The sequence below is a fragment of the Melozone crissalis genome, unplaced genomic scaffold, assembly GCF_028551555.1.
Source record: "Melozone crissalis strain CALT ecotype California unplaced genomic scaffold, PUWL_Pcris_2 ptg000008l_1, whole genome shotgun sequence".
NCBI lineage: Eukaryota > Metazoa > Chordata > Aves > Passeriformes > Passerellidae > Melozone > Melozone crissalis.
The window spans coordinates 12911816-12934965 of NW_026535786.1; the positions used below are offsets into that span (position 1 = coordinate 12911816).

Below are 23150 nucleotides of genomic sequence, written 5' to 3' on the forward strand. Positions count from 1 at the left end.
CTGGAACGCTTTGTTTGCATCTGAAGGGATGTTGGGAGAATGGGAAGCTGCTCTGGGTAATCTGAAAAAGTTCCACGTTGCTTTTCTGTATCGCTAAGCAGTATCTTACAGTTAAAGGGGGGGATGGGGTGTTGAGGAGGAATCTTGAAAAAAGGCTCTTTTGTGTTTGCAGTTATTTCTTGGCTGCACCTCCTCCTGCAGAAGCAGAAAAGGCAGGAGCATCCTGTACATGAAGTCCTGCAATGCTCTGCACTTTTTATTTAATGCAACTGTTCCCCCAAAACAAAGGATGGAGCTCCTGCCACCCTGACTTCATGTCAGTCTATGTCTTTCTGAGCTCTGTGCAGTGCTGATTCTCTTCTCTTCAGAGCTCAGCTGAAACCACGTACCAATCGCTTCAGGTCTATTATTGGTGCATCAGGCCCTCCCCATTTGCTCTCCTCCACTTTTCCCAGGATGCCATCCCATATTTTTTGTCATCTTCTCTTGCACTTTACTGCATGGTGGGATCAGGATGTGTCACTTTGCAGCTTCCCCTCCCCAGGATTTGGTTGATTAATTGCTCCTCTTGAGAGAAAGACATGATGATGTCACACTGACAGTGGAAGTCCATTTAAAGGGGTTTGTCACTTTCCTTCTTCAGGTGGCTAGGATAAAAAAGAGGAACAAGGTGATAGTGAAAGGAAAAAAAGGCAATTTATGCCATTCCCTGCATTTGTTCATCTGGACCCACAAAACACTGCTGGCTTGGGAGGTTTTGTAGATCCTTGGAGTAGGAGATACTGTTGAAAAGGTACAACATTCCACCTCTCTCTTTCCCAGTGTGCCTCCCCATGCACTTGGGAATTCCTAATCTTGGCAAAACCCTTATAAATGTTTTGTATTTTGGCAGGGGTATGGGTTAGTCACAACTGCATTAACATGTGTGAAACATATAAAAGTTATCTCCCCCCTCAGAGGGGAGGAGCTGAGATCTCCCAAGGGATTGAATAGCCACTTGCCAAGCAGACCTTCCTGGTGGCCAGCCACAGCTGCGCCCCGTGGCAAAGCATCCCTGTTCCCGGTGTGGGCTTGGCCACAGCCACCCGCTCCAGGGGCAATGCTTCCCTGCTCCCGCTGCCTGTGCCAGCCCCACGCCAGGGCTGGGCCTGGAGGCGTTCCTGTGAGGAGAGAGCAGCTCCACACACCTGTAGTAGTCCTCCTGCGTGGGGAGCGGCACACCGTGCAGGGGGTGGTGGGCGTGGAGCCACTGCTGCTGCTCCAGAGCCAGGCGCTGCAGCTCGGCCGACTGCGCGTGCATGGCCTGCAGCTGGTGCGCCGCCGACATGGGCGCCGACAGCGAGCCCGGCAGGTCCCTGTAGGGCGCGGCTGCAGCCACAGTGACACAGAGAAGAGCCCAGTTAATGCTCCATCCAAGGCCCCACAGCTCAGCCAAGACCCTGCTGCACCCCCATTCCCCCATTCCCACGTGCAGGACCTGCTCACCGGCCTGTCCTGACCTGTTTAACAGATCTTAGTCTGGTCCTGTGACGCCCCTGCCCCTCGGAACTCTGCTGATGCTCTCTGGAGGAGAACAGCAGTCCCTGTGAAGTTCCTTACCAAAGAGCTGGTGGCGCAGCACTTCATTCTCATGTAGAGGGTGAGGCAGGAGAGGGTTGGGGATGGTTCCAGCTGGGTATGGTATCCGGGTGAGGTGTGAACCCGAGGCAAGCGGGTCGATTAGAGGGTGAACAGAGGCTGAGGCTGGGAAGAAAAGATACCACAAGATAATTGTCCCAGGCTTTGTAGCAAGTAACACAGAGACAGGCACAAGGCCTCACAAAACAGATATGGAGGGAGGATCAGAGTGTGTTAGGGATGGGATGATTTCACAGCTAAACAACATAGTGTCATCTCCTTCTGAGTGTTACTGTTTTTGCCTGCATCGAACTGCATGTGAACTAGTCTGGCAGAGCTCTGTCCCTACACTCAGGAAGAAATACTGTTCTTTAGAAGTTCAGCAGAGTTCTGCAAGGACCTGCTCTGCAATCAGATCTGCACCCCATATCACGCCCATCTGTCACCCCCAATCGCCATTCATGTGCATACTTGTACTGGGTGCTTTCTTTTCCAGGTCTTATCCAGCACAGATTCTGTTTCTAGTGGTTTGGACTCCCAGCCAGACTAAGGTGCCCAGCCATGGATGGTAGGGAAAATGGACACTCACTTGTACCTTGTGCCATCTCTGAGCAGTTGCTCAGAGCCGGCATCTGTGACTGACACCAGACCCCACTGACCGCTCACAGCACCTGAGCAGGCACAACACTTTTTTCCTATTGCACTGTAGCTTGGGCTTTACTTCCCTGAGATTTTCATCTTTAAACATTTTATCTTGCTTTCCTGCAGGATGTGGAAATGGAAGGGACCACCCTTCAATTCTGAAGAACAGCAGCCTCCAGTTCCTTATGATTAGCCCACCTCCTATCCCATCCCATCCCATCCTACTATCTGCAGCCACTGAGAACCAGCATTTCATTAGTCCTAAGGACACTGCCAAAACTGTTCTAGCAGGGCTCCTCCTCCCTCTGCAGACTCCAGTGTAAGGAATGCAGTTCACAGCAGCACCACCCAGGCAGTCAGCGGGACTACAGCACTTGTACTGTGGCCCCACAGATCCACAACAAAAGGACACAGGGCAAACAATTTTCCTGGCCACTGATCAGCAGTGTCAGTGCCTTTGGTGGGAGGGGAGTAGGAAAAAGGAAGAATGACCATGATGTTGGGCTCTTCTGGCTGAAGATCTACGGCCTCAAAGTTTAATCTTGTCAGCTTTTAGGGTTCCCCAGGGCCAGAGGGAGGGAGCGCAAGGAAGGCACAGTAGGACAGAAATCAGGGCTTTGCGCAGGGCACCAGCACCACACAGCCCTTACCTGCGTGTATGGCATCCTGCTGGTGCAGATGGAGGTGGGAGTGGATGTGGGAATGCTGATGATGATGAGGTGTCACATTGAGCATCTGCAGCCGGGCCAGAGGGTCGTTGCTGAGCGCGGCCACCCGCTCGGCGTGCTGGCGTTCGGCCGCCAGGCGCTCGGCGTAGGACATGTCGGGACGAAGGGTGGGGCCGGCTGCCAGCGCCAGCCTCTCCCGCTCCAAGTGGCCTAGCCCTGGGTGGAAGGGAAAAGCGGGATGAAGGCCGGGGGCCGTCTGCAGACTCAGCCCGCCGTGGCGTGGGAAGGGATCCATGGCAGCGGCGGGCACGGCGTGGAGCTGCTCCAACTCGGCCGGTTTGACTTCAAAGCCAGGCTTGAGGCGTTCGCGCAGGTCCCGGTCCCTCAGGTCTCGTTCGCGGGCCTCGCGCTCGCGCAGCTCCCGCTCCCGCGTGGCCGGATCGCTGCTGTAGATGGCTGGCACGTTGTAGCCCAGCAGGCCCGGGTCCACGGCGCCCAGGGGCACGTAGAAAGGGTGGTTGCGGTTGCTGGGGGACATGACGTGGGGCCGGGCGTACTCGCTAAGGGTGCGCAGAGCCGGGGTGTCGGGGCCCAGGTATGGGGGAACAGTCGCTACAGCACTGCCCTGCTCGAAGGAGGGGCGGTGGGGAACCGGCCCGAGGGAGGAGCACTCGACCGGACGGCCCTCCTGGGCCATCTTCTGCAAAAGAGCAGAGAGACCGGCTTCAGGGTCCCAGCGGGGAGCGGCCGAGGGGGCCCTCGAGCATCCGCCCTGGCTGCGCGGCGGCAGTGGGGCTCCCAGACCTACCACACTCCTCTCCAGCTCCCGCTCCTTCTCCCGCTCCCGCTCCTTCTCCCGCTCCCGTTCCCGTTCCCGCTCCTTCTCTTCGCGGGCCTTCTGCTCAGCCTCTCGACGCACTTTCTCCACCAAGTCTGCTCTTTTCTTGGCCAGCTTAGAGCCATCAAGGGGCACAAAGTACAGGTCTGTGCGGGAGCAGGAGTTGAAGCCACGGTCCAGGTGTTTGTTGAATCTGGGGATGAGAGGGGAAGCCTGTCAGTGCTGACAGGGCTGGTGAGCCAGGGACAGCTACTGTGGGAATGTGAAGAGCATCATGAAAAAGGCAAAAGGGCACAGCTGCACCTCAGGCTTGGGGTGATTTCCTCTTCCCTGCCCCATACAGGCCCTCCCCATCCTTTGGAGAAATCAGTCTCCCCTCACCTGGCTGACTGGCTGGCATGGCTCGGCACATCCACCACCTTGGGGGGCGGCGAGGGGCTGCGAGCAGGGGGCACGGGGCTCTCCGGGGGCTCGTACTCCTCCGACGGCTCCTGCTTGATCTGAGCAGCGCTGAGGGGCAGCGGGGGTGGCGGCGGGGCCGGGGCAGCCATGCTCCCTGGCAAGGGTGGTGGGGCAGAGGGGGCGGGTGAGGGGGCTTTGTAGCCCCCCGCCACAGGGGAAGAGGCCACCCGGTAGCCAGGAGGGGTGGCTGCACGGAAAGGGGCAGCCGAGGAAGTGGGCGGTGAGCCCGGCTTGTAGGGGGCTGGGGGCTGGAAAGTGGGGACAGGGGAGGCTGCCCGCTTCCCATAGGGGGCCACAGCTGATGGGGGTACCGGGGGCGAGACCGTCTTGTAGGGGGCTGCAGAGGGGGAGGCCATGGTGGCGATGACGGTGGAGAGGGTGGTGGCAGCAGAGGTGACCGGAGGGCCGGCCCCATGAGCAGGGGACGGGGGTGGCGGCGGGGGAAAGGTGTAGGTGGCAGGACTCTGCCCCGGTGGGTGCGTGCACATGCTGGGGTAGCTTCCCTGGGAAGAGGCAGCAGAGGAGGACGAGGAAGAGGATGAGGACGAGGAGGAGGAGGAGGAAGAGGGGGCAGCGGCCGCGGTGGCGGAGGGAGCCTGGCTGTAGGCAGCCTGGCTGTGGGGAGGGTAGAGGCGCAGCCCGTAGGTGGGATGGGAAGGGTGATGGCTGCTGGACTCCAGGCCGTGGGGGTAGCCCCCGGGGGGCTGGGGAGGAGCTGTGGCTGCTGGGGACACGCCCCCGCTGCTCCCGTGACCGTGGTGGTGCTGCTGGGGAGGCTGCTGGTGATGGGGGGACTGGCCAGGGAAAGGCGCGGCGGGGTGGGAGCCGGCATTGCCCAGGGGGCGGCTGTAAGGGGGCGGCCCCTGGCTCCAGACGGGCTGCGAGGGCAGGGAGGGCTGGGTGTACTTGGGGGGCTGGCTGGAGACGGAGAGGCCGCTGGGCGGGGGGAAGGAGTGCCCGTAGGAAGCGCTGTAGCTGGGCAGGGGCTGGCCCGCCGAGGGCTGCGGGTACTGGGCAGAGGAGCTGGAGGGCGGCAGCGGTGGCGGCGCGTACGGGTAGCGGGAGGGGGCCAGGGCCGGTGCCTTGTCCTGCCCCATGCTGTGGGGCGAGGGCAGGTGGCCGCTCAGGGCCTGCCCCACCATCCCTGGGGAGCTGGAGGCGGCCACTGCGTTGTTGAGGGGGCGCAGGGCCGGCGGGGGAGGCAGGTTGGAGGAGACGTGGGGGAAGGAAGGGGCCGAGGCCGGGGGGGCGGCCGGGGGGTTGGCTGGGGGCGTCTTTTGAGGGGGGAGCCCTCCTCCCACCGACGCCAGCGAGATTGGGGTGGTAGGGGGTGGATTGTGCTTGGCGCTGAGGGGCTGCTCACGAGCCCCTGGTGCTGGGAGCCCTCCCACTCCACCTGCAATTTTGGCCCCAACCTGGACCACATTGGCCGCAGGATAAAGGGGAGTGTGGGAGGAAGAGGAGGAGGAAGAGGAAGAGGATGAGCAGGAGGCAGGCGGAGCGGAAGGGGCAGCAACAGCAGAGGAGGAGGAAGAGGAGGAGGAGGAGGCAGGTGTCTGTGGGGCCTGAGCCTGGAAAATGCGTGAGGCCTGGCCCTCCAGCTGGGAATGGTAACTCCCTGCCGGGGGTCCCTGGGGGTGCACCTCGCCCGGGAGCCCAAAGCTGGGCTCTGGCGGGCGGGCCAGGCTGTCGGGAGGGGCAGCTCCCGGCGGGCTCTCGGGGAACAGCGGGGGGTGGTGGTAGGAGTGAGACGGCCCCTGGGACAGCACGGAAGAGGAGTCAGAGTCGTTCTCCACGCTCCCAGGGCTGTAGACACTGGGCGAGGTGCTCCTGTTATCCTGGTCGATGTCCCGCGGGTCGCTGCTCATCTCATCATTGAAGCTGTGGCCGTCAAGGCTGTCAACATCGGATGGGGATGGAGGACAGGGCAACTCCTGAAGTAGGAAGGAGGAGGAAAGGGGCATTATGAGGCCTCCCAGACCACACATGACACACTTCAAGTCCCCAGAGAACTTGTTTTCTGACCTTTCTCTGCTAACCCCAGCACTAGAAAACCTCACAGAGGAAAGGAGACATTGTCTGGCAAGGTACACATAACACCAGTCCTCCTGCCTCCTTTCCAGTGCTCCCAGGTCCTTCATGAGCATTCCATGTTCAGGAAGAAGGTAACAATGGGTACCTTGTGTAAAGAGGCAGTGAGGGAGGGCAGGAACTGTTACACACAAGGCTGAGAGGGAATAGATACAACATGGGCGATGGGCTGATGGGCTGTTGGCCAGGACATGGTATTACCAGTGGCATGGAGCCGCACATGCCACAGTGTGCTGTCCCAGCACAGACCCCAGACCCAGAATTGCTCTTCTTGCCCCTGCAGAGCTCTCCCTGGTCAAGGAGACCAGCTCCCACCCAGACCCCTCTCACTGTTCCACTCCTTACTTCCAGGAGTTCCCCCTGTGCTTCCCAAGCCCTGCTCCTCCCCACCACCTGCTGCCTCAGACAATGTGCACTGGTGATTAGCAGTCATCATGGGTGAGGGGAACTAACAAGTGCCACTCTAAACAAGGGAGGCTAAGCTGAAAAAATACCACTGCTGAGCTGAACAGACTGTCCATGTGGAAAAATTACAGAAGTGGAACCAAGGTGGTTGAATTATAAGGACCTCTTAACACGAGCAAGCATCCCCATGTTTGCAGGCCTTTAAGGGCAGTTCCCTGAACAGTCTAACAGGGAATGGAGAAGCACAAGAGCTGAGTCTTCCCACCACCCAACCACCAATCCAGCCTGGTGCTGTCAGTGTTTGGAAGAGCCCTGCCACGGCTCTATGTGTGCATGAGCAGGTGTTGCATGACTGTCACCTGGAACCCACCATGACTTAAGCGCCTCCATGTCACACTGTGCTGGGGATCAGAAGGGACTGACTCCAGCCCAACCTGCGGCTGTGCATGGAGCCAGGCTCTTAGCACTAAGCTGGAAAAGGCAGGGCACATCCCCAGCTCTGACAACATAGCAGCCCCCTGAACACAAGGCAAATGAGACAGAGAGCCTCCATGTGCTCAGTCATCACTCCTGGTGCCATTTTTGTAGATGCCATTTAGGTTGGAAGAGCTGCAGTGGAAAACCCCCGAGGTGTGGAGGCTCCCAAGCAGCCAGAACCTCGAGCAGCACAGACAGGGAACTGCAGACTCCTTTGCTCTGGACTGGGCACATGCCAGCAATCACAGCAGGGAGAGCTCACCTCAGTTTTGGTTTTTTTGGGAGCGTTGGTGTCCTCCCCTTCACTCTCTGAGATCTCTTCTGTTCGGCCCTGCTTGCTGCTCTTGGGGGTGCAGGATTCCTCCAACCGGCCTTTCTGCAAGGAGACAAGGAGAACATGGAGCTGGAGGGTCGTGGGGAAATCTTCCAACCCCACAGGTCTTCAGAGACTGCAGGTAAGACACAGCTACCATGGGACATGTGTCAATGACACTAGCAGACCAACACGGACCCGGCATACGGCAAAAATGAGCACTAAAAGGGTCTGGTGAGACTGGACACCAGTTCTTGGGAAAGTGCAAGATGGTGAGGATGAGAGCAAAGAGGGATTCGGCCCATTTCAGAAAGCTAACCCAGCACGGGCTACTTGTGGATCTCTTTTGGACTGTGTCTCTGGATCCTCAAAGGGATCCCACCCAATCTGGCAGTCCTTGGCCACCCACACTTGTGTTCCAGCTGGTATTACCTTTGTCGCTTGTCGGGATTTCTCAGCCTTGCCATCACTGCTGGAGGTGCTGACACCACCGGGGGAAGCTCGGCCCCGTGACCTGAGCTCCTCTCGGGGCCCCGGAGTCTCTTTCTTCCGTCCACTCCGCATTGACATCTAAGAGAGGGATCACTGTGTCAGTCCTGCTTTGCTTCTCCCACTGCCCCTGCTCTGTGCCCAGCCTCCCAAAGCCCCTGAACCCCTTGCACTCCACTGTGCCAAACTCATGGCCACCACCTCTGCAGGGAGCCTCAGTTCCAACCCACACCTCCAGCCTGGCTCTTGTGTCCCACTCCCCTGTCCCGCCCCACGTACCGAGTCCTTGTTCTGTCGTGTCTTCATTCTTTTGGGTGTGGGACCCCCATTCTCCTTGGCCCGGTTTGATGAAAACATAAATTTTTATGACTCCACAACCCCCTTCGGCTGTTTCCGAGGAGATGGAGGTGGGCAGCTCTTCTGGAAGGGGGAATTACACCAGCCAGGCAATGAGATCCCTCTGGATCCTGAAAAGCAGACAAGCAGATGAGGGGGGAGACAGACTGAGTGAACTATAGAACACTCTTTCATGGTTTGCTATAGAAATATGACAAAATTATTATTGTTTCCATATTTAGAGACTCGAGTCTGTTCACCAAGAATGCAATAAACTCTCCCATCAGTGTGGGAAAAGATTTGCCCACTGCCATATTCGATTTCCAATTTCTGGGAGTGATATGTGCATGATGCCAGGTATTCATTTTTAATGGCTTCAAACTGAAAGAAGGCAGATTTAAATTAGATAACTAGGAAGAAACTCTTTTACTCTGAGGGTGATGAGGTACTGGAACAGGTTGCCTCAGGGATCCCCCAACCCTGTAGTGTTCAAGGCTAGTCTGGATGGGGTTTTGAATAACTCTTGTGGAAGATGCCCCTGTCCATGGCAGGGATGTTGGAAGTAGATGATCTTTAAGGCTCCTCTTAATCCAAGCCATTCTGTGATTATCTCATTCCATGATTTGGGCCCCAATAACGCTGCTTTGGAGGATGCAAGAAGGAACAGTTATCAGGATGTTATCTGTCTTCCAGAGTAATTTTAGTATTTTCCTTTCCTTGGGAAAAAAATAACAGGAAAGTGTTTAGATATGTTCCAAATTACAATTTTTCTGACTTTGTTAGGTCATCTTCACTCTTGTTGTCAGTGCAGAAAGTTCCACCACCCTTACCTGGCCATGTGCTGCCATCCGCTAGCCCTGTGTCATCTGTCATTCAGCAAAGTGGCCTTTGCTGAAGGGCACTGTACAGCCCTGCCCTCTCCAGAGCACATCCACATGCACTCGTGCACCATCACGTTATGCAGGAAATGTGACAAGTCTTGCTCGGGCTGTTCCATGCCCAAGGTACACAAATAGGTGCGAGGAAACACATTTAGCTCTGTTTTTTACTCGACACCATCACCAGCTCTGTTTAGCCTGGCGTGCCTGCCAGGGTCTCCTCCTCCTCAACACTTGATGTTTCTGTGTACCAGACCGAGTCACACCCAGGGATGCAGAGTACATCCTTACACTTTGCAGCTGCAGGAAGATTTCTGAGACCCCTCCGGAACAATTTACAGTTTTGTGCCATGTCCAAAAGCATTTTATTGTAGAATTTAACACCCTGTTGTATCACACAGTTCCTACCCTGGACTATGAAAGTACCATGTTTGTGTTAGCCTGGGAACTGGAGGAAATTATTCAGGGATACTGCTCCTGAGGTTAGCCTGCTTGAATCCAGCAAGCTAAAGACCTTTTGCACTGCTCTGCACTGCACACACATAACCAAAAAGACTTTATCCTTCCCAAGCCTGTCATCTGAGTTGCTATACTCAGCCTCTGGAATGGACAATCTGAAAGACAAGGGAATGTGTCCCATGGAAGAAGCACCAGCAGAAAAAAGCCACAACTACTGGGTTTTATTCTCTCATCTGAAAGCACAGAGGAATTTTGTGAATAAGAAGCCTATGGATTTGGGGCTCCCGAAGACCATCCCACACCTGGAAAAATCACCTTCCAGCCAAGCAGTGCAGGAGCAATCTGGATGACTTCCATTCCTCTGAGAAGGGAGCTGAAAACAGGGATCAGAGCAAAAGCACCCAACAGGAGAACTCTCAGATGTCCTGTGCAGCCCTGTTGCTGGACTGTGTGGCCCCAGGGTCACTGCTTTCCACTGTCTTCATCTGCCTGACCATGAAATGGGAGTGATGACACTGGCCTGTCTCTCCTGGGGCTCCACATCTTCCCTGACCAACGCTTACAGAAACCCATCCGGAAGGTACTTAGGAAAATCAGGGGATTGTTTGTTTTAATTCCATTAATATTTTATTTGACCTTCATCACAAGAGCCCCAGGGGGACTCATCCAGCATTAATTCCCACACACATCAATTCATTAACTGAGACCTCTTCTTTAATAGGAAAATAGCTGATGGTGGTTTGTAACTGACCTAATGGAGGCAGAGCCCACTCCCAATCCCCACCCGTTCTTGTTTACAGGCTCATGTTTCTGTCTCGCTTTGGCCTTTGGTTGCTAATTCAGCCAGTTACACTGATGCTGTTTCAGATGAACATCCAGTATCAACATTTCTTATGTGAAACAAACAACTGTCATACCTAAGGTGATCCTAATTTAACTCAACTTTGACTCATGCCATGGTGGCAACCTGCAAGCATTAGCTCAGTCTGAAGGCACAGCAGCAGCAGCAGCAGGCTACCAGTGTCACTGCTCCCTGCATTCCACAGGGATGCCACCCACGCCTCCCACACCAAAGCCAGAGTGATAATGCAGCACACAGGTCACACAATTACCATCCTCTTCCCAGAGAAGTCAGTCAGCAGGGAAATAACATGCAGCCAACCACATGAAACTTCCCTTTTTCAAAGGGATACCCACTCCGTACTTATTCCAACCGCTGAATATGCAGTAAGAAACAAAGCCAGAAACAACCAGTGGTATTTCAAGAGACATAATCAACCACTGACTGAGGCAGAAGTTTCTGTCACTTAGACAGTGAAGACTTTACTAAAATATGTAAGAGAACTGATGCACACATTATTAGTATAGCAGTATAGCAACTGTTATGGCCAGATGAGAGGATCACAAATCTATCTTCTAATTTTAACATCTATGAAATTAAAGCCTGCAATGCGAGCCTGTACAACTAGTAAGTTACACCTCACCCTTCCCATCACTGAAGATCCCTGCCATGTCTCTGAAGGGTTCTTAGGGCTCCATGGTTTTGGTTAGGAGGTGAGACGTGACAGGCCTGCTGTGGAAGGGTTAACCTTTCCCTGGCCCTGTGAAGCCTTCACAGGTTCAGCTGAGTTATGAGGCATTGCAAATTGCAATTTTCTGTTTGTGTTTCATACAGCCCAGCTTGGCTTGGCTTATTGCCAAACCCCTCCATATTCTCCTGTAAGCCCTGGTGAAGTCTCCTGCGAGCAACACACACTCAACAGGCATCCCCCACATGGCATTCAAAATGGATCCTGCTCCTCCTCCTCCTCCTCCTCAGCTCCAAGTAATTCTCCTTCCCAAAGCCTGGACTGTCCTGCACCACCAGCCAGAAGCATACAAGGTTCAGCTTTTCTTTTGTTGAAGGACACAGATGGGTTCTCTCCTCCCCAGGCTGTCATGTGGAGCAATTCTCCCAGGTTACCAAACTGGAAACAAGTCCATCTCAAATGAGAAGCACTCAGGTTTTACCTCTTAGAAAGCAAGCTGAATGTTTGTCCTTGGCTCAGGAGAGCATTTACACATTAGGCTGTGGCTTTGAGGAAATAAACTTTCCTAGACTGCAACAGAAGCAGAGGAAATGGGAACCAAGTTCCTGGGGTGGTATTTGAGGGCTTGGCCAGAAGTGTAAATGACAAACCAAAGCTCTGCACACGCTGGGGCTGCAGGCAGGGCTGCACCCAGCACATCTCCAGCAGCCAGGACACGTTTCCACTGAGACCAGGAAGACAGGGAGATGCTGCCAGAGCCATGCAGGGTTTTGACACTTCAGCAGGTGCTCAGTGGCAGAGCAAGCCTCAGGATGCACAGCCCAAGTCCAGGGCTCCAGCCTGCTTGAGAAGATCAAACACCAGCCAAGGTCCAGCTAGCCCTCTCTAGGGCCAGTGCCAGCAGAAGGGAGAGATGAAGGCTCGTGCATCAGTGTCATTTAAGAAAAAGAGCTAACATTAGCCCCTTTTTGGTTTATTTACTACAGACAAAGCCAGCTTCCACTAGATGCTAGTCCATGCAAGTAGATGCTCATCCATGGAAGTTTGGAGCAAGGAATCAGTGGAATGCCTGCTTTAACCTAAGTACAGATGTTCTGAAGTGCAAACCTCTTGTCTTCTTCATTTGGGAATTGTTTAAAGTACACAGTGACTACTCTTTAAGTCATTTTCTGAAATGTAGGAATCACATCCAAAATCCTACATGAAATCCAAGGTATTTGGTATGCAAAGGCAGGGATTCAGAAGTCAGATGTGAGAATTAAACTGAGTCTGCTTCTCTGCAATTCAATAGCTCTCTGTTCCCATCCTGTTTTTTCTCTTCCCACTTCTACAAAGAGATGGACTAGAACTGGAGGGAGGAACCAGGGTGGCAAAACGAACACAGCTGCTTTTTAACACATTGCAGATGCTGAAAAGTGTCCTGAAAATAAGCTGGAATGTTAACTGATGGATCCCTCTTGATGGGTAAAGATCACTAAGAAGAAGAGTAGTATGTGTGTATATATATATGACTGCTCAATGAATGATGGGATGATAGTCCCAAATATTTTTAACTCCTGTCTCAATCTGCCTCATTTTTTAAAATGAAGGGAATTTTTCCAGAAATGTAATCAGTTTTAATGATTGTGCACGATCCTGAAAACATTAAGTTTTGTCCCAGACACTACAATCAGACAACATGAAGTACAGCATTTCCCAATGGCTAATTACCTGATTTCATGTTTGAACCCTGGCATTTCACTATGGGGCATGATGGAGAAAGAAAGGGAAGGAAGAGGAAGGGCACCATGTTCAGTGTTGGACAGCAATGAGAAAACAGGCCAAGGTTGAGGTTGCACGTCACCATCTTTCGATACATACCTGGAGTGTGACCTTCCTGTAAAAGGGAAAATGATTCTGCAAGCAAAGGGATTAGGATGCCAAAATGGTTGAATACCATTATGGCAAACATTTGTGGCTAATACTATCTTGGGTGTGAATATTGCCATGACTGGCAAATCTTCTATATTCAGTAAATCTTGTTAAGAATAAATACACGAAGGTATACAAATGAAAGGTAGTTTTCAAACAAAGGCATTTTCCTATCTCCTACAAAGTAACTACAACACTGGGTGGATGCAGGGGCTGTGAACACAGGCTGGGAAGTGAATTAATCAAAGAACAGGACTCCTGCAGGGCACTCTCATGCAGGTCACTGCACCCAGAGACCCCAGGATCAGAGCACATGCCTTCCAGTCCTCTGCAGAGCCCTCCACAAGGGCTGGGACAGGCACATCCAACCTCCAGCAGCCATCAGGCACGGGCAGGAAGGGCTGAGACCTGCCCTGCCAGCCAGGTTTGGCAGCTCAGTGTTATGTGGCAAACTCAGGCAGAAACACCTACGACACAAGTGCAAACTCTGACTACTGCTCAAGAGGTCAAAATATAAATCCAGTATGAAAATAGTGACAGCTGTCAATTTTTGTTATTTTCCATAAAGACACAGATTTCATACTGGCAGTGTACTGGAATTTCACTGGATTCTTCTGTCTTCAAAATATAATAGCATAGAATGGGTCGCTATGTGATGTGTTAAAATAAATATTAACAATAAATGTAAATGTATGCTTTCAGAAACTCCACTCTGTGCCAGAGGGTGAATCACACACACTTTTAATACACAAGCTGAATGGACTCTCTCGATTTACATCTATCTTTCTATGTAAGAGCTGATTCACAATCCCATCTTAAGAAGTCAGGTTTGAGATCACCTGAGGAAACTGAACGTGAACAAGTCCAAGGGACCCAATGAGATGCATCCCAGGGTCTTGAGGGAGCTGGCTGACATGGTTGCCAAGCCAGTCTCCATCATATTTGATAACTGGATGGATGGCTCCATCCAGAGTTACAGTCCACAGTTCAATGTCAAATTGGAAACCTTGAACCAGTGGTGTCCCGCAAGGATCTGCGACCGATATATTTAATATCCTCATCAATGACACAGATGGTGGGATAGAGTGCACTCTCTGCAAGCTTGCAGATGACACCAAGTCAAGTGGTTGATAGGCTAAAGGGGAGAGATGCCATTCAGAGGGACCTTGACAGGATTGAGGAGTGGAAGCACGTGACACTCATGAAATTCAACAAGGTGAAGCGCAGGTCCTGCACATGGGTCAAGGCAATCACCAGGATCAGTATAGACTGGGGAATGAAGAGGCTGGGAGCAGCCCTGTGGCAAAAATCTTGCAATACAGGTGGACAAAAAATGTCCTAAGCTGCATCAAAAACAGCACTGGCAGCAGGGTGAGGGAGGGAATTCTGCCCCTTTGCTCTGCCCTGGCAAGACCCCAGCTGGAGTGCTGCAGCCAGCTCTGGGGTCTCCAGCGCAGCAAGGACAGGGATCTGGGACAATTCCCTGAAAGGAGGGGGTAGCCAGGTGGGGATCAGCCTCTTCTCCCAGGCAACAAGTAATGGGACGAGAGGAAATGGCCTCAAGCTGTGCCAGGGGAGGTTCAGGCTGGACATCAGGAAGCATTTCTTCATTGAAGGGGTGGTGAGGCCTTGGAATGGGCTGCCCAGGGCAACAGTGGAATCACCATCCTGGGAAGTGTTCAAGAAATGACCAGACATGGCACTCAGTGCTATGGCTTAGTTGACAAAGTGATGTTTGGCCAATGGTTGGATTCGATGATCATGGAAGTCTTTTCCAACCTTAATGGTTCTGTGATTCTGAGATTCTAAGCATGAAAAGGTGGCTTATAAGAAAGGTAGAGTGACAATTTTTACCAGAGCCTGCAGTGACAGGACAAGGGGCAATGGTTTTAAACTGAAAGAGGGCAGATTTAAATTGAGTATGAGGAAGAAACTCTTTTCTATGAGGGTGGTGAGACACAGGAACAGGTTTCCCAGAGAAGCTGTGGATGTTCCAACCCTGTAAGTGTTCAAGGCCAAGTTGCAAGGGACCAGGAACAACCTGGTCCAGTGGAAGGTGTCCTTGCCCATGGCAGGAGGGATGAACTGGATGATGTTTAAGGCCCCTTTCAATCCACACCAGTCCATCATTGTATAAAATATCCTAAAATTATTTTAAAATAACACCTCCCATGCAAAAAAAAAGATTCATCTTGAGGCAACAGCTTCAATCCTTCTTATATGTACTTGTTGGCAAATTCACTTATCAGGCTACCTATGTGCTCTTTCTCTGCTGTAAAATAATAAATAAAAATTAAAATGCTCCCGCTTCAGGAAAGGGTGCCAAATAAGAATACTAAAAATAACTGTGCAGAGCACTGGCAGTCTTAGGAGATAAAGCTAGTTTACATTTTATTAAGCCTATATTAATGTTTTGTTTTCTTAATTTTGCACAACCATGAGGAACAAGAATGTTATTTTGAGTATGAAAACTAATTCTGGAATCTCCATTCAAATAAAAATGTATCTGTTAAAAAAAAATTATGATTAACAGACTGAAATAATAGAGCTAAAGCAAGGTAATAAATAATAAAAATATTCATGCATTTAACAATAGCTTAATTTACAGCATAGAAGAAGATATTAATTTTTACAAAAGCAACTGAAAATAAAGTTTGATTCACTAAATGAAGGTTAGATGTACTAAAGAAGGTTATGTTAATCGTAAAACAATTCCTGAGGGCACAGTAAAATAACTGTTAAGTATGTAACAGATTTACTTAAAAATCCCAGCAGAATCATTCTGTCTCCCCAGAGGAGGGCTTCCAGATCTCTCAGAGATACAGGCTGGCAGAGCCCAGTGCTGGATCAGAAAAAAATCCACACTGGGCTCTGCCTTCTGCAAGTGGGATGGAGCCTAGAGATGCATGATCCAGAGGAAGGACACATCACATTCCCCACACTCACTATTTTATGAAGTGCAGCATCTTCTATATTTGCAACACCCGAGCACACCTTACCTGTGGAGCTGTTAGGGGCCCAGGGTCTGTGTTACACCTCACAGCCCTCTTCTGATACACAGAGGTCCCTTTGCTAAGAATGCAAAGCAAATTACTCAGAGACATCACAGGATGGTTGCCCAGAGACTCAAAGGAGGATGCCAGAGCTGGAAGGGACATCCAGACTCTGAGCTGACAGTGCAACTCACAGTGATATCCTTTGGATATAAAGTGATATAAAGTGATACCCTTTGGATATAAGAGGCAGATCCATGAAATGGCACCTCGGCATCCAGCAGCCATTGAGAAAGTAAACTGCATGCTAGAATTTCCTGAGGAGAACATCATTATGCCCCCACACAAACCTATGGCTTTCCCACATCTTGAAATGTGTGTGCAATTCTGCTTCTTCCATAGGAACCAGAAGGGGCAATGAAGAGGCATGACTGAGCGGGTTAGACATCTCTGTCCACAGAAAAGGTTACTGAAGTGAGGATGTGACTGGGGACCTAAAGCCATATATAAAAATTAGAGGTTAGGTAGGAAATATTTTTTTACTGTCTTTTCCAGTACAAATTTGATGACCCTCAAACAACACTACAAAGAAACATGTTCAAAAACAATTAAAAAGAGTAGTTCCTGAAACAGGTAGCTGCAGAATTTCCAATTAAAGGACACTATGGGTGCTAGAAGGTTCTACGTGTTTGATGGGAGACTGGAGAGTTTCATTCAAGAGAGAATCACTGGCACTTTCTGGATAGCTAGAAACAGCTGGAAGCTGTAGGAGTATCAGAGGAAAATGGCACAGGATTGGATTGGACTAGATTAGATAAGATTAGAAAATTACATTATTAGATTAATGGTTGGACTCAATGATCCCGGAGGTCTTTTCCAACCTAAGGATTCCATGACTTTGCAGCCACTGACCCAAGGGACACACTTTAGATTCTCTGTTTGCAGGGATTCATGACTGACAGCAAAGACAACACGATGAAGATGGACAGACACATCCAGAAGGAAAGAAGTGAACTAGGGACAGGGAAATGGCCAGAGGAACAGCAGTACAGCAGATATGAGTCGCTGGTAAACTTCGAGTCACTCCCAGGCTTGGGATCCCACAACTTCTCCTTGGTCTACTGGCCAAGCACTGGCCAAGTGGGATGATCCTGCTCTCATCCCTCATCTCTCATCCCAGAAGTCTGAAAAGACTTCTAAGAAGGCTTTTCTGGAATGAGTGAAATTCACCAGTGCACAGAGAAAGGAATATTTTTCAGGAGCAGGAAAAGAGAGGTGATTTTCACCTGACTGTACCCAGGATTGGTAAGGCAATTATGGGAGTAGTGCATGCCATTTTTACCTGTGTACTCCTAAAAGGATGCTGACAAATTGAGAAATGTGATTAACTCCTCCCCCTTATAACCTTAAGCTAAATAAATATGGCTTACCTGAGAAAATGTTAAAAGACTTGAAGATGGCCTATGAGCACTACAAAGGAAGATTTCTGACAGCTCTTTAACCTACACAACAAAGACCCCCATATCCAATGGATAAACCCAGACAAATCGAACAGAGGAATGGCGCAAAATTTGAAAAGCAGGAGAAATTATTCACTTGAAAAACTTGCATAGGAGTGCAAGTAGTGTATCACTGAATTTTTAAGGGTTTTCTTTTATTTTATTGTAAAATAAATGCTCTTAATATTTTCTGCACAGACCATCCAGTTGATGAGAACAGGTTTTTCAATACTAAACTCATTAGCAGTCATAGAATTTGGCCAAAAGGTGATGGGGTCTAGCTAGCTCTGGTGAAAATGGACTTTGAAGGCCATGGTCTAGCAATTTATGAGGAAAGCCTGATGGATAACCATGACTGGATAAACCATTCTTCATGGAGGGTGGGCCCTCTTTATGTGTCTGGCAAACCCTGAATAATTCTGAGGTGAATCACTTCATCTGTTGCACTGCCTGAAAGAAAAAAAAAGAGCAGTATATCCAAAATACTGTGCTATAGATACACTTTATATCCAATACACTCTGCTATATATATCAATATAAAATTTAATAACTATATAACATTATATTTTATACAAGATATATTATATTCTACAAACTACCATATATATTGTGATATACACACACACATAAATATATATACACACATAAAGTAAATCCAATTCACTATCCAAACAGAAGAAGGTTGCTCAAATGCAACCTTCACTTAAGTGATCTATAGTGCAGAAAGACCTTGTGGAAGAAACAGGCTATCACCAAGTGCACTGTACAGCAGGGAAGTACAAGACTAAAATTTTCCAGCTAAACTCTCTGTGATGAAGAATGTCACCAGGGCAAGAGACATGAAGTAAGATTGAGAGCAACCAGCTCCCCTTCTTCAGCAAAGCCCAGACAGGCCATCATTGGCTGAAATTGCCTGGAGAAGATATTGCAGTTAGCCTTTGGTTTGTAGGTGAAAATACTGCCACAACGATCAATCAAACATTGATATTTTTACAGGAGGAGACAACAACAAATCAGTGTTTGCTGCCACAACAGACACAGAAAACAGACAGTCAGAAACTTCTGCGGGATTATCATAGCTGGAAGCCAAGCATTGCTTCTGAAGGGATCGCTTCCTCACAAAGTTGACTTCTGTTGAACTTGGCCAAGTTATCCCCAAACATCTGAAGCCCAAACAGCCAACCAGACTGGTAGGGAGGTGAAGCTCAAGCCACTTGAAGTGGAAACATCCCCTTGTGTTTCACCATTCTCCATACACACCTCACTGACAACGTGGGCTGTGGGCCCACCACTGCCCAGCACGTGCCTGGAAGGACAGAAAGATTCTCCAGTGTTCATCTCAACGGGACAAAGAGCAGTGGGACATGCACCTGGCCAGCCCGGCCACACAGGCCTGGGCACTGCTGAGCCTCAGGAGGTCAGGGAAGGCACTGAGAGGGAGCACCTCATGTCCATGTTAAACCATCCGCTGCGACCAGACTCCAGCAGGGACCTCGGGAATTAATTCTGCAGAGAATATCTACCCTAGGTGTGCTCTCTTGGTTAAGAGCATGACTTCTTCAGAGATGCCTTCACTTTTGAACAGTCAGAACTTGTGTTGCCTTCTCCTTCAGCCTTTAAGAAGTTTGTAAAGCACTGCTATTTTGTACTTCACCAGACATAGTCTTCAAGAAGTACAGATGGAAGAGATAAAATGATAAACAAGAAATATATATGTCATGCTTCCAAAGCATCTCCTAATGGAGGAAGAATGAGACCAGAAAATCCAATGAAGGCAAGAAAATAGTTTATTTGTCCAAAAGACACTGGGAGAAATAAATGAACTGGGGAAGATAAAGTCTGACAGAAGAGAAAACCAGGTTCTCAAAAGAAAAGGGATTACACAAGGAGCAAAAATATAAGATGGACTAACATTCAGGTAGGTATTTAAGGAGGGGCACAGCTGAACATGTGCACAAACCAATTCCAGAGACTGCATTTGCAAACATTATTACACCCCAGACCTGGTAAATAAATAAACCTTCCCTACACAGCTCTGTATTCCACATGGACTGCTCCTCTCAACTCCACCTCCATCCCAAGAAAAACACTGATAAACATGAGAAGGCTCCAGGACAAACTGGGAAGGTGTACAAGGAGTGACAGGAGCTGAACTTTGGGAGGAGAAAAACCTGCCTGATGTTTTTCACCCACAAAATAAATCAGGATGGAATATTTCAGTTGGAAGGGACCTACAATGATCACCTGGTCTGACTGGACTAGATGCTCCTCCTCCTCCTCTTGAAGAACAAGACAGATCAGGCTGCTTTTAGTGCAGCAATCTCACCATGCTATAGAATCACAGTTCCTTGCATGACCATTATCATTTTGGAATACAAGTACATCCACAAGAAATGTCATCATAACTCCTTGTTTCAGGCAAACCTAAAGGTGAGAATGCAAGAACCTTTCAGAGGTATCCAAGGGGTACAAAACCCAGGGGAGGAGGCAAATGCACATGAAGAGAGGTAAAGGCAGGTCACTGCAGCAGGTTAAACCTGTTCATCTTGTTCATTAAGATTCACTGCACATTTAATTTTCAAATGTTTGGAGGTTTTTATAATTTCCAGCATGAACCATGGTACTACAAGTTCACTCTGGCCATGCTTGAAAAGCTCCATCATGAATCATAACGGGGAAAATCTGGTTTCAAAGATCAGGTCATTCCTAAGAAGCTGGGGAAACACACAAATGATTGGTTGTGCCATCACTAATGACAGACACAAAATAACATCAACAACTTGGCCAAGAAACAGGACAAGAGAGAACGAGAATAATTCCAAATGAACAATTTGATCATTCACATTTACAAGTGTCCCATCCATGGGTAATGGAGCTCCAGCCCCTTGGGGATGTGTGTGCAGCACAGCAGTGATTCACAACACCCTGGGGCTTAGAAGAAAAGGGAGTCCAGCTTTCAACTCAGACAGCTGTGGCATTCTCCAGTGGGAGGTCAAGGCTGAACTCTGCAGCTTTAGGCAGCTCACACCTGAAGGGCGTGTAACCGTGCTCCAGCACTCAGGTGGACACAAAATGAACGGCATTTCCAACTTCTCCTTCGCTCTCCTGCTGCACACCTCAGGATAATGGCCCACCACTTTCTCCTCACTTTTTTAAGGCTGGAAAGCATAGCAGCTCCGATTCAATCCACCCAGTACAACCAGAAATAATGACGACAGATTTGGGTGCCGAGCTCGGTAAGGGCACGCTGCTTCTCAAGGCACAGCCCAGAAAAAAAAAGACCCTGCAGACAAAAGCCCTACAAATTCTTACAGTAGCCATCCTGGCAAATGAGGAATCGGCTGCGGAACTCAAGGCAGCCACGGCACTGAGGCAAACGCAAGGAAAGACACTGCCCATCTGGAAAGCAACTTCGGGAACGTACAATAGCTATCAGGGCACAACTCTACGGCGAGCAAAGGCGGCGTGCAAAGTAATGCCACGGTGACCAAATGGCTGCCACTTCAACAGCACAGCGGCCACTCGGCAAAATACAGCCGGCAATTCGCCGGGCAACAGCAGCCGGGCCGGCCACAGGCCAGCAAGCCAGAACAGCCACCGGCTCCATGGCATAGCCAAAAGGGCGACGTGGGAATGCCACCTCTCCAGGAATCCTGAATAACAAACGGACAACCAGCCGGACACACCGAGGATCTGGGCCGTTTCAAGCGGAGCGCAGCCGCCACCGCGATGCCACCCAGCCGTAAGGGGTCTGGCCAGCGCCCCGGTCCCCGGGCGGCACCCTGGCGTGCCACAGGAGGGGCAGCGGCGAGGGGCGAATCCCACCCGCGCCCGCTGCAGCCACAGCGGGGAGAGCCGAGGCTCTTTTCGGTCCCGCGATGGAAACGCTATTCCCAGCTCCTCCTGCCCGCTCCCCGGCCGCACCTGGGCAAGCGGGGACAATACGGGCCCCCGTCGAAGGCAGGCGGGGCGGGAGCCGGTCCCGTCGGGCGCTGTGCCGCCCCGCTCCCCGCACGGCGCCGGGCCGCAAACTCCCAACTCCCGCCGCCCGCGCCCCCCGGGCCCTGCCCCCGCCGAACTTCCCGCCGCAGGGAAGGGGGGCTCCGCGGGCGCTGACGTCACGCCGGGCGCGCGGCGGGGGGTGTCCCCGCCCCGGGACCCCCGCGGCGGGCGCGGAGCCCCGCGCGACCCCCGCCCCCTGTTCCGAGGGAAGGCGCCGCGCCGCCGTCCAGCTCCAGCGCAGCGCAGCCCGGGCGGGCGGCGAGCCCCGGGCGGGCAGCGCCCCCCGGCGATGCCGGAGCGCCCCCAGCCGCGGCCGGGACCCCCGCCCCGCCGAGCCCCCGTGCCCCGCGGCGCTGTCCCGGCTCCTTGCCGGCCCCTCGGCGCATCCGCGCCGGGGCAGGGACCGCCGGGGACCCTTCCCCAGCGCTGCGGGGGTTAATCGCACTCTCGCCCCTCCTGCCCCCCCCAAGTTTGGTGCTTCCCCCCCCCGCGCCGCCTCGCTCCCCATCCCGACAGACGGACCGGAGGGCTAAAATCCAGCCGCGAAAGAATGCAGCGAGTGGGCGACAATGACAAGCGGGGCGGGAGCGGCTGGGAGCGGGCGAGGGACTCACCGGCGGCTCCTGAGGGGAGGTCGAATGAAGGGAGGAATGGAGGCGGCGAGGAGCGGGGGGCAGGGATTTAAACGCTGCCCCCCCTTCTCTTTTTTTTTTTTTCTTTTTTTTTTTTTCCCTTTTCCTCCCTCCTCCTTTTCCGCGCTCCCTCGTTTCCTCTCGCGGCTCCGGAATAACCGGTCGGTGGCAGGGACAGCGGCTCCGGGAGGGGGGGTGCGGCGGGGAGCGGGGCCCCCCCGCCCCGCGGCTGTGTCGCCCCCTCTCCCGCCGCGCTCAGGCGCCTCCGCCTGCGCCCCGCCGCCCTCCCATCGCTCCCACCGCTGCCCGCCTTAGCCACCTCCCATTTCCGAAGGGCCCAGAACGAGCCCCCTCCCCCGCCCCTCCGCTCCGCGCTCGCCGCCGCCCCTCCCCGCGAAACACCCCACACAGCCCGCACCCCCCAACCCACCCGTGGGCAGCGTGGGACGGGGGAGGAGGAGACGCGGGCGCGGGGCGAGCAACCGGCCCGGCCCCCGCCGCGGCCGCGGCCGCGCCCCGCACCGCTGGGCCCCCGGCGCCGGCACAAAGGCCGGGCGAAGCGGGGCAGAGAGAGCCCGGCGGGGCGTTTTTGGCAGGACGGGCCCGGGGCGGCCGAGGGCTGCGGGGGGGCGGCGGCCGGCCGGGGCTGCGGCGGGGCCTCCCGGGGGGCGGGGGCGGCGGCCGCCCGACGGGCGCTGCTCATCGGCGTGCGGCCGCGCGCGCATCCATGCCCCGATCCCGCTTCCCATCCCCCGCCCGGTTGCCAGGCAACGGCACAAAGGGAGCGCGAGCCTCGTGCGGGGGCCGCTCCGCACTGCCCGCACCGGGCCCGGCCCCCCCGGCACCCGCGCACGCACACACGGCGGCGGCGAGCGGGGCCCCCCGGGTGACTGGCGCACGGCAGCGGCG

The 23150-nt window shown here is 52.4% G+C and overlaps 1 protein-coding gene across 1 annotated transcript; it reads right to left on the reverse strand.

Moving 5' to 3' along the window:
- Positions 1-327: 327 nt before the first annotated feature.
- Positions 328-22470, reverse strand: ATN1 (atrophin 1). The gene is made up of 10 exons (XM_054269752.1): positions 22224-22470; positions 8282-8469; positions 7946-8083; positions 7463-7576; positions 4147-6161; positions 3736-3958; positions 2910-3627; positions 1600-1743; positions 1188-1368; positions 328-647 (listed from the first exon to the last, which is right to left on the reverse strand). Exons 2-10 carry the CDS (start codon positions 8357-8359, stop codon positions 614-616), a joined length of 3645 nt encoding a protein of 1214 aa, XP_054125727.1. The 5' UTR covers positions 8360-8469; positions 22224-22470; the 3' UTR covers positions 328-613.
- Positions 22471-23150: the final 680 nt, after the last annotated feature.